General features: G+C 40.8%; 1 protein-coding gene across 1 annotated transcript in view; it reads right to left on the bottom strand.

Moving 5' to 3' along the window:
• Positions 1-12408, bottom strand: part of NTRK2 (neurotrophic receptor tyrosine kinase 2) — a gene marked incomplete at both ends in the record, with an annotated part of 373926 nt that overhangs the window by 87173 nt on the left and 274345 nt on the right. Inside the window, one exon of the mRNA XM_080709003.1 lies at positions 2973-3103. Coding sequence (XP_080565129.1) covers positions 2973-3103 — 131 coding nt within the window. The remainder of the gene's footprint in view (positions 1-2972; positions 3104-12408) is intronic.

Here is a 12408-nt window from a genome sequence, read left to right as displayed (position 1 = left end):
CTTGAGAAGGAAAAAGGACAATAGCTGCTATTTCTTAGCATGCATAATCAATGCTGCGAGGGTTGCTAGGCAACAGCAGAACGGCTGTCAAACTTCCCCAAATGCCTCCAATAGAAGAGGAGCAGCTCCGGCAGCTACTCTACAGAGGTGAGAGGCTGTGCAGTCCTGGAAGCTGTGTTCAATTTGTTTCATTTCTTTAAAAAAAAAAAAAATCCCCCTTTTTTTGTGGTCAGGGCTGAACCATAGACATTTTCCTCCCAGGATCATTTAGTCTTTGAATATACTTTCAGTAGGCCTGAAGCCCTAAAAATGAGCACATCAGGCTGGGGAGAGGCAGCTCTGTGAAAGGTCTGGCGGGTTATTTTGACCCAGTTCACCCTGGAGCTCATGAAAGATCCAACTTGTCCCTTAAGTGACTGTAGCCTCTGAATTTTAGAGTCAAAATGGGCACCCTGTCCGAAGCTTGAAATCATTCTAGCTAATCAAAATCTCTGATTTCAACATTCATACTCAAGGTCATTGAGAAGAGACTCCTTAGGTTTGTGACCATGAAGTCAGTGAATTTTAACTTGCAGGCTCTTTGTCCTCCTATTGGAGAGGACAATTTCATTTGAATTTCAACAAGGAGGTGACTAGCAAAGAGAAGAAGGCAGACTTGGATGAAAGGTTGAATGCTATTTTTTTTTTTACAGCAGTGTTGATTAAAGAGCAAGCACTCATCCTAGATTATTAATTTTTAAAATAATTGGCAAAGACAGAAGGCATGTGAAGTATAGGACTTGTATCTAGTTTAAGGTGGGCTGAGGGTGATAAATGGAATTTAAGCCAGAGAGGAGCTTCACTGACAAAGGCAATGGGAAACAGAACCATTTGTGGGCAGCAAAGTGGAAAGGCAAATGGTCTTCTCTTGAGGCCAGCCCAGGTGCCAGGTCCCAGGGACTAAACAATGTCATCACCGGATAGCCCTTCATTATTAGCAGCCCAGACCCTTAAGTCTTGTTTCAGCATGTGTTCAGAAGGAAATGGAATACATGGGTTGAGGGATGTCCCAGATGTAGCCATGTGGTACTGTCTCCTTAAGGGCATTGCAAAAAAGTACAGAGAAGTAGACACAATATAAGGAATGGCACAAAGATCAAAGGTTATACCCACCGAGGAATCTGGAAATTTATTTCTATATCTAGTTGAGGGTCTCCCAGGTTTCCTATGCTGTTATCTAGCATCCTCTAAGCTTGGAGGATGTTCTAACACTCCAAGTACCACTTGTGACACCAGGAAATGAATTTGGGGCTGGAAGGCTTGACTTAGCTTCCTGGCTTGCCCCCACAGGGCGGTGTAAAACATGGGCCCAGAACATGCTTCCTTGTCTATATACACAGCTAGACAAGGAGGATTAGATGCTCTCTGAAATTCTTCCAGCTCTAACATTTGATCAGTCTATGCATTTATAAAAATAGAGATACCATCTTTGGTCCCATTTATCCAAAATGGGGGGAAAATAAAATAAGAAAGCAAAGACTGCAGCTCTCATACTGTAAAATGTTATGAACATTTTGTACTAAAAAATGATGACAACAAAAATTTTGGGGTAAATGAAAGAAAAAAGAAAGCAATAGCAAAGCAGGAATTAAACATCTCCAGGTTCATGGCAGGACTCTTATTATTTTGACACCTTCTATCCATTTGACCTCACATCTCTCTAGAGTCTTACTTCTCTCTAGAGACTTACTTCTCCATTTCACCCTTTCTCAATCTCCTCACTAATTTCCCTGGCTTGGGTAGATGATATTTATTGAATATATTTGTCACCCCTGGAAAAGTTTGTTCTTAATTCACTGAAAGGTGTAACTCTTAGGATCCTCCTCTGGAAGCTTAAGAGTATCATGCCACCCCTGTTAGTTTCTTTCAATGACAAGAAAATCAAATGAATAGTTTTCTAATGCAAGGTATACCCATGGTAAAATATGCACTTGATTTTGGAGAAATGAAAACTTTCTCTGGTTATAACTCATAAAAAATGTCATTCATACACATGTTCCCTGTTTGGCAGGAATATAACACAACCAAAAGCTCAACCATTTCAAATTAGGTAAAAAAAATAAGTTTTATTGTATTAGCCATATTCATTTGGCACTCAATTCATTTATAAATGTGTTCCTCTTTTTAGTGCTTGACATACACAGTACCCAATACTTGGCGAGTTTTAAAGAAAATCTTGACAGTGCATACATAAAAGATCTGCTAAAGTTTTTTGTGCTATTTTTGTTCATCTTTGTGTTTTAGAAAGCTCAGTGGAAATCTTATCCCTTTCAATAATATTGTTTATCTTGTAGAAGATCAGGTCTCCTTTTTGAGTGTTGGAGGACATGACTAGAATAAGGGACTTCCAGACTTCTTTGCTAGAGTAAAGCCCCATGCCTGCCTGGTTGATAGAATCCAAAAGAAATGACATTCACCCTTGATGGAATCAAGCCTGCACTGCATAAAACCCTGTGGCTTTGCAACCATTTTGGAGGAACAAGGTATAGTATAATATAAATTGGTGGAACAAGGGCTAAGAGGGGAAGTAAAGTCAAAGTTCTCTTTCCAGAATCTCTAACACGCAACCAATCCAGCTGAGTTTGGCACAGCAGCAAGCAATCTGAGAAGAAAAACCCGAGTCCCCAAGAGTTAACTTTTGGATTCTGCTTGGCTTCACTGACCACCAGTCAAAACTTTTCTGGAATGGACCTGGAAGGGTAGCTCTGAGCACCCAGGCCTATGGACTGGATGGCTTTTCCTGAGCAGCAACTCCGACAGTTGAATGTGGCCCAAATCTCCTTCCAACGACCCGTTATAGGTAAAGGAATTTGAACACTTCCACCAATGTAGATACAACTCACTCCTGAGCTGGCCACTAAAATGTAATAGAGCAAAACACTCACACATCAGTGTGATCAAAGACAGGTACACATTCTGGAATGTTCTCTTACCTTCACTGCCACCAAGATCTTATCCTGCTCAGGACAGAGGTTATAGCATTCAGCTAGGAAAACTTTTCCAAAGGCTCCTTCGCCTAGCTCCCTTTTCAGAACAATGTTATGTCGCTTGATGTGCTGAACAACTGTAAAACAAAGACAGAATATACATTGGAATTGAAGTACGCTGAGGTGGGGGCAGAGGCGGGGATCCAGAGGCTGTGCCCTGAACCCACAGGTCCAAGTTCTCTACTCTGCAGAGTGAACCAATGGGGAAGGGCATTGTCCCTCTACGTAGCACGCCCCAGATGGCTGGCAGGATATCTTGAGGGCTTATGCCCAGAACTCAACTTTTATTGGTGGTGAAATTAGAGATCTAGTGATTGGCTGTAAAATGCTATTAGCGAGCTTTAAGGACTGAAAAGGCAGGGAAATGAGGAGGAAATTAGCACGACTAGCAAGCATTGTATAAGCCAGACGCTTTGCACGTGTTTGTTGATCACATGTCCGTTGAGGAAGAGAGGCGCCCAGATATCCCTCATTCTTTAGAAGTAGTTGAGCGCCCAAGGCAGAAAGGCTCAGTAGACACCGAGGGTTAATGTGAGATCTGTGCACTGCTAATTAAGGCTTTGGCTTCTAATAAGGTGGGCAAACCATGGATGAACATCAGTGATTTCTTTTACTTAAACAAGAAATAAGCAAACTCTGTGCTAACACCTAGCTTCCTTAACCCCTTTCTAAGATCACGTCCTAATCCTGGCTCTCCATAGCTAAGAAGAGACAAAATAGACGAATCTGGGAAAGAGAAACTGTTTCCCTATTGTCTAGAGCAGAGCTGGCCAAAGTCATACATCCACTTGCCTTTGTGGAGACAAGGCAGGAGGCAGTCATAGGCCTGTAGAAGCCCAGTGACAGAGAGGTGGAATCCCAAATAAGGCAATACACAGGACAGAGCTAAGAAGAAGTCCAAAAGGAGGCTCTGTTGGGCAAAATGGTGCAGGCTCGTGCTCAGCAACTCAAATGCTGACCTCCTTGACATGGTCATTCCCTGATCCCAGGCACCAGGCTGCTGTAAACTGTCACTGAATGGTAATACTGTTGGTCCTCTGTCTCTGTCAGTTCCACAGCTGTAGATTAAACCAAGTATGAATAGAAAATATTTGAAAAACTAATTGCATTTACACTGAACATGTACAGACATTTTTCTTACTACTATTAAATTATACAGTATGACAACTGTATTGTATTAGGTATAAATAGTATAGAAGTGAGTTAAAGAATTTAGAAGGATGTGCCTAGGTTATATACAAATATGATGCCACTTCATATACGGAGTTGAGCACCTTCAGATTTTCATTTTAGAGAGGGTGTCCTAGAACCAATTTCCCAAACATACTCAGGGACAATTGTATTTAAAAAGTGTGACACCTTCTAGAGCATGGAATGAGAGGCCAATTATATTCTTAGCTTATTTTCACAAGCCTATGAAGTCTTTCTGTCTGCACAGTATAAATAGGAAACAATCTGTAGGACTCAAGGATTCTTATCTAGGGAATGGAAGAGCTGGATTTGAACACAAATCTGACTTCAGAGTCCATTTTTTTTCTTTGCTATCACAAGTGTCTCTTAAATTGTAAATTATGTTAATCATGAGAAGAAATTTGAAGCATATCAGGAATAGAGTACCAAGTACAAATGCCTCCCTGCGTCCCCTCTGTGTAGTTCAATCCTCAAAGCTCAACCCAGGTTCTCACTTAATCAGGGAGCTTTCCAGGACCATTTGGCATTCATTGCATTGTAATTTATTCCCCAAAGATTCCACATCTGTAAGCTCCCTGAAGTTCACAGCGGGTCATATCTAACCTGGCCCCTAATCAATGCCTTAGGTGCTAAGCACAAAGCAGTAGTTTGTGTGCTGTATTTTGATAACCTTTATTTAAAAGTTTTTTTTCTTAATTGCAAAATGCATTAAAAAACAAAAGACAATATAAAACACAACTCTGCAGTTTAAATAATAATGAGTACCCATGAGCCTACCCATTTAGGAAACAGTGTAATTATAGTTGTGGTATCCCTTATTTGAAATGCTTGAGACCAGAAGTATTTTAGATCTCAGGTTTTTTTTTTTTTTAATTTTGTTGATGATGGTTGAGCCTCAGTGACTTCTTTTGTTTAGACAAGAAATAACCAAAATCTTTGTGCTAGAAATAACCAGAAATCTTGGCTCCATTTACCCTTTTCTATATCCAATTGTAGGTATAGATAATGCACTATCTTGAGGAGTGGATCCAAGTTTGAACACAAAATTCTTTTACGTTTCATGTACTTCGTATACATATAACCGATGGTAATTTCACGCAGTGCTTGTAGCGTGCCTGCATTCTGACTACAACCAGTCACCCGAGGTCGGGTGAGAAATTTTCCTCTTGTGGTTTTATGCTGGTGCTCAAACACTTTTGGATTTTGGAGCATTTGGGTTCTTGAACTTAAGGATTAGAGATACTCAAGTTTTAGTACCATAAAAGCATTGTATCTGTTTCCCAACTTATCTCCTAGGAATAACTACTAACTTGAATTTTGTGTCAATGATTTCCTTCATAATTTTGCTACCAATTCTATATCCCCAACAAGAGATTGTGCAGCTCTACCTGTCTTTGAACCTATATCAATGGAATCATACTACATGACCTCTTCCATATTTGGAATATTTCACTGAACAATATCCTTAAGGTTGAGTTACACTGTGGATGAAGTAGTACTTACTTCTTTACCCTCTACTACTTAATGATATTATATGGAAGAATTATACTGCCATATATTTATCCATTCTGTTGATGGATATCCCACACAGTTTCTTTAGGTCCAACTTTAAATAAAGTTCAAACAGTGATTAAAATTTTGCTTTAATGGGATTTTCCTCTGATAATTTATGGGCTTTTGATCCATGAGTGCCTTTATGAGCCTCTGGGAACTCAGGGTGATAAAAATCAAAAGATCTTTTTATGAGCAACGATATTAATGAATATAAGAACGTATATTAATTTCTCATGCTCCAGTAGCAATGCCTGAATTTAAGAGGAGAGAAATGTGTTCATTAGGTGGAGTGCCCATATAAAGACACAAATGTAATTTCTGCAGAGAATTAGCTGTCCTATTTAAATCTAATATTTAACTCCCTGGTTGTCACATGTTCACTGGGAATTTAATTGCCCCTTGATTTACTTCACAGTATACCCAGACCAAGGCAAGTATTTAATGTTTTTGCACATGATTTACACATTTTCAAGTGTTCTAAGTGGGAGAAAAAGCTGATGGTAAATACAATTTTAAAGCCACAATTAACTTCATCATTTTCAAAATCACAATTGATGAGCCCAGTTTTCTCATCTTAACCTCGGAAGCAGAATATTCATCCTTTATTAGGAAATAGGCTACTTGCATTTATTTGCTTTGTTATGGTTTGGGGCACAGATTGTCTGAACAATATCTTTTCCCTCTACGCAGAATGCATTTCTCTGTTATAACACTAGAAGCCATTTAGGAACACAAGCAGGGCTTTGCATACACATGGTGCTATATAACTATTTCTAAAAAGGCGTAATGATAAGCATAAATAGTCTTTCATTATGTGAGTCCAGTTAACTGGTCACAAGCCTGTGAAGTATGTAAGTGATCAGGTTGCTCATTCTCTAAGACGTCAGGAATCGGGAGCACATCCAGTCCGAAGCTTCCACATCGGTGTGCTAAGAGCGGCTTCCCATTCCCCCGCACAAGCGCACAGGACTTAGCCCAACCTGCCTCGTTTCCTGTTTCTCTAAACACCGTGGAAGTCCTGCCTTATCCAGCCTCTCACCAGCAGTGCTCTCACATGCCCCAGCCAGCCTTCAGCCCTTGGCCTCGCCCCTCTTGGTGCCCTTTGGCTTCACTGCTTGCCATCCTCGAAGCTCCTCAGATCCATAACTCTTGTTAAACTTTCCTCCACCTCTCTGACTCAGATAAAACCATTAATGGGTCCCCAGGGCATCCATGCCTTCCCCAGTGGCCTTCCTAGATGAAGGCCATCCCTACTCCTTATCCTGGGCATGTTCGGCACCATTATTCCTCTCCCTCCTGCTGGAGTGTGAGCTATCCCAGAGCATCTGTGTGGGGGAGCCATCAGTCTGCACTCCCTAAATCTCCTCGTACTGGCCTCTGTACCCTTCCTGTGTCTTCCATCTCAGGGCCTCAGACAAGACCAAATATTCAAGACAAATAGTCATAAGTACTACTAATGATGAAATAGGACAATCAGAGAGACACGGGAATTTGCCTAAGTACAGCCCTGTGTCCTTCAATAGGCAAAGCCAAGAGGCATTAGGAGTTTGGGTTTGGTTGTTTGTGGAGCAATAAGCTGACTTTTCCTGAGTCAGGCTCCACTACTTAAGCACGCAACGCACCGATGTCCACTGTGGGCAAGTTCCTTCCCTCATGGTGGAATAGCACTTTGAATAACACTGTATTACAGGACCCCATGATCACTGTGATTCACTCCACACAAAAGAGCTTGTGTGAGGTGAGTCGAAGGATCCACTGAAAATAGATAAAACTCTTCCATGCAGCTGTTCTCTGAGATCCCTCAGTGCCCTGTTCTTCTCTTTGGGAACTTGAATAAACCAGTTACTTCACACTCAACATAAGTAAGTATAATAAATAAGAGAAATCCTGAACTCTCCTGTAAATGGCTTCTGATATTTGAAGGAAAATGCCCAACAATAGTTAATTTAAATGTATTTTATTGAAAAAAGCTCTCTTTGACATTTACTGCACCTCCCCTCTCGGGCACACACAAAAAGAGGTTTCAGTAAGAACTATGGGAAATGTACCACCAGACGCATGTGGGATGCATAATGTCTGGAATCTTCATTATTAATGAAATTTCCCAGAGTGTAAATGTGGTACCCTTGATCATTTGTCTTACAAGCACTAGAATGGAAGCAATTTCCAGTTTTGTATTAGTGTCACATCACAATCACTGAAAGATGCCTTGTGTCACAAAGTAACCACAGTAGTTGATAGAGATGCTTGTGCCTTCAGATTGTTTAAATCACATTCTAGTACAGAATCACCCTAGAAGTAAAAAATTTATATAAATTCAGACAATAGATGAAGTATTAAAACATATCTATAGCCATTATCGCTAATAAAAATATAAATAAATATAACTGTACCCACTTAAGGGTTCAAATAGAAAGTGTGTCTTTCTTACATCCTCAGTAACAAGGTTTCCCAGAAGCCCTTGGTCCAGTGGACATCCTGCTTAGCACATGGACTCAAATTCATACCAAGTAGTAAATGATGTGTAATTGTCAAAGAAAGGTATTTTAAAGTTTTGTGTTAAAAGACAAAGACCCTAGAAAACAGTGTTCTGTATCAGGAGTTTCTGACATCTTTAGCTCCCTGAAGGTCTTAAATACAGAGCTGCCTCAGTAGTTCCATCTCTCAAAACCGACAGTATGACAGGGGAACTTGAAGGTCACTGAAACTGATTCCCTTTCGTGTGACCGTTCAGAGGCTAGGGCTCAGCATGGTGAAGTGACTTTCCCAGGGCCACACAGCCAACAGGTGACCAGCTAGCTCTCAGGTCCCCAGCCTGTGGGAAGAGGAGCCCTTGCACTCTGTAATTCAAGTGACCAACTAGGGCTGATGCCAGGGTGTCCTATCATTAAAGTGAAAACAGTCATTTCACTTAGTGGATATCTTTTCCACTAGAAATACTTAAGACATTTATGTTAACCTTCTACACTGGATCAAACATCTCATAGCAGAGAATTTCATGTGAAAGTGGCCAGTAGACAAAATATCAGTGTGGAAAGCAGAATGGTAAATCCTTTAAAAGTATTTGAACTTGAGTAAAAGAACAATTAAAAATTACTCATTAATATCTTAATGTATGGTCAGTGTATCGAACTGGGTAAAATCAACCCATTTTACAAAATAAATTTGAGTGAAAGATGAAAACTATGGCTTTCAATTCCATCTACATTTTTATTAAGATGTAAGTTAATATTAAATTGAAAATAAATATTATTATGACCACAGACATAAAACACACCAAGACAAGAAATATTCATAAATAATACTAATGATGAAATGGGGCATGTAATAATATCGAGCTATTCTCAAGCACTTTTCAGGAAAAAAAATCCTGATGTGCATTACCATCAATTAATTTTAATACCCCGTGAATGAGGTCAATAGCCACATTTATTTTACAGATGACACCACAGTTAATTGACTTACATGTGGTCATAGAGCAATCAACTTACTTATCCTTTGCAAGTACTATTTCCAGTGAAATAAGGAGAGAAAAAAAAAACGGAGAGAGATGAGAGCCCCTAACATGTGTTGATCGCTATTATGGGCCAGAGAATGTGCTGAGAGATTTGCAAGTTATCCATCTTCAACGTGATCTGGTCAGGTATTATTATCCAAATTCCCAAACTAAAGAAATAAGAAGAGGGTCAGATGAGCCAAATAAGTTATTCTAGATTTTACAATTAACAGTAGGCAGGACTTGAATCTTTCCACCACAGCATTCTGCCTACCCTCCGCTTTCTTATAAAAAAACAAAGCGAAAGAGGAAGTAAATGAGTTTTACTTTATGTAGAAAATCATGGGTTTATTTTTTATCAGTTTAGTTCAACAAATCATTATTAGGCGCCTATTGAAAAATGTCTGGGAGCTGAGCATGGAGGCACATACTTTTAATCCCAGTATTTGGGAGACTGAGACAGGAGGATTGCAGCTTCAAAGCCAGCCTCAGAAACTTAGTGAGACCCTCCACAACCTAGGGAGATCCTGTTTCAAAATTAAAAATTATCCTGGGCGTATAGCTCAGAGGTAGAATGTCCCTGGATTCAATGCCCCTGTACCTGGGCATTTTTTTCTAGGACCTAGACCAGGGAGAGGTAAGGTAATTCCTGTCCTCAAGGAACCTCCATCTTAAAGGAGCAGAGAAACACATGTCCATATACTCACCATGCCGTTTTCCTTACACTCACAGAACATTTAAGGTACTTGATAATCAAAGAAAAAAGCCACGAACTTAAATAGCAACTGAAGTCAGGTGTAAGCTGAGAGGAGCCATTAAGTAGAAACACAACTTATAGACACCAGCATCCTGAATGGGTAGTAGATGTAAACCATAATCTGAATCTAAGCTTCCTAGTTGGAGAGGCCGGAAGGCAAACATAATCACTTGCAAAATTTAGGCTACCCTAAGTCAACGTATAGCCCTTCTTTTTCAGAAGTCAGGGTCCTCGTGGCAGTAAATTTTCAAAGGAATAAATCAAAGGGATTTTACACAGGAAATTGGTGCAATGATCAACAGACTCAACAATGTCCCTAGAGTAGGCAGTGAGTTTCTTAAGTACATTTCTCATGGCAGAGCTCAAAAGGAGACAAACATATAACACAAAAGCCACCCTCAGCCGGAGCATCGCGCGGGGAGTCCACCGCTCTTAAGATCATCGTGGCAAAAAAAAATGAATGCCTGTGGGCTTACTCAAAGCACTTTGGGCATGAAGTTGATGAATGGACGTAATTTCCCTGAACCAACTGCTGGGCCTAGAACATATTAGGCAATCAAACCTATTTTATGAATAAGTAATAACATGAACATGTAAAAATAGGTGAGTTATTGAACAACAGAAAAGAATGGCGGAGAAAGGGTAGGGGGAAGAGAAAGAGCAAAGGTGAGGAGGAAGAAAAATCCAAAGTATAGCACGATACATTGGCACACACCCTTAATCCCAGTACTTGGAAGACTGAGACAGGACTGCAGACTCAAGGTCAACCTCAGCAAATTATCAAGACCTTCATCAACTAGTGGGATCTGGTTTCAAAATAAAAAGAGCTAGAAGTGTAGCTTGGAGGTAAAATGCCCCTAGGTTCAAACTCCAGTGGAAGGAAGGAAGGAAGGAAGGAAGGAAGGGAGGGAGGAAAGGAATCTAAAGTGCATTCAAGAAAGAGTGATTGCTCTTGACTTTTCCTGAAGAGTAGCAGGCTCTTGTAAAAGGAGGATGGGGCTAGATGGCGGAGGGTCTTACACTTGTCCTTTAGACAAGTTCTGGCACTAATAAAGAGGGACTCTTGAACAAACAATTTTTTAATTGCTTTTTCTCTTTTTTTTTTTTCTGGTCTGGGGACGGAACCCAGGGGCATTTGACCTCTGAGCTACACCCCCTGCCCTATTTTTTATTCTTTATTTTGAAACAGGGTCTCACTAAGTTGCAGGCAGCCTCACTAAGTAGCTGAGGCTGTTGGCGAACCATGATCCTCCGGTCTCAGCCTCCCGAATGCTGGGATTATAAGTGTGCGCCACCACTCCTGGCTTCATTTTTGCATAATTTATTTGGGATAAAAGTCATCTTAGGTCTGCTCTAGCACATATATTTCACAAACTGTGAGTCCATGATTCTTTATTTTATGTAATTTAAAAATATAATATATACATATATAGGTATCATATATCATATATATGTTATAATATAATGTATAGATGAGTCCTATGGGACAATAGAAGAGCTCAGAGCATGGGCTAGAAGTGAAAAAGAGAAATAATTACAAAGATTGCTCTGGCTACAGGAAAACCAGAGGCGAGGAAGCTCCTGCTGAGTGGAGGGTGAACTCCATCCCGTCAACCATCCATCCTTTCTCTCCTGCCCCTCGTCCATCAGGAGGACATGGCTCAGCACCATTGATTGCCCTTTGAGGTGCTGTCCATGACCAGGAAATCTGAGACCAAGTCCTGAGGCCCGAGGGAGAAGAGCCTGTCACCAAGAACTATGAGGAAGAACAAGAAACAGAAATGGATGAATTGGGGTCGAGATGCTGAGGAGAGAGGAAGACAGATGCTGTGCAGGGAGGAGTGTAGAGCAGAGGGGAGAATGGAGGCGCTGCTATGGCAAGTTTTGGAGCTGGGAGGGGCAGGAACAGACAGGTCAATCTAGAGACAGCATGGTGACTCTGAAGGGTGGGAGCTTGGGAGGTTTTGAGATCGATTGCAAGTTAAGAGGAATAACACAGGGTGAGAAATTAAGGGGGCATCATAAAAGAAAGGAAAGACATGGATGAAGGGAGAAAGATAAGAGGTATGGAAGATTTCTAGGTTGATCAGGTACAGAGAATACAGTGGTGTGGGGATGTAGAAAACTAAAACAGAAGAGAGACGTTGAGGACACCACCTTCTGAGGGCCTTGTCCTTGACTCATTCCAGCACCAGCCAGGGAAGGAGCAAGCAGATGATCACAGGTCCCCAAACTGATTACAAAGCTGATTTCAAGCTAAGCCTTGCAGCCTCATAGAGGACAGACTCTTGCAAGTGATTTTACTATCCTAGGAGGTGGCCAGGCACCTACTTGGCTGCTTCATACACCACCCAATGGCAGCAAATGACTCTGTCACCACTAGA

Source organism: Muscardinus avellanarius (genome assembly GCF_963383645.1).
Source record: "Muscardinus avellanarius genome assembly, chromosome: 13".
Classification (NCBI taxonomy): Eukaryota; Metazoa; Chordata; class Mammalia; order Rodentia; family Gliridae; genus Muscardinus; species Muscardinus avellanarius.
Note: the sequence above shows the minus strand (reverse complement) of the source record. Positions and strands in the feature narration are given on the sequence as shown.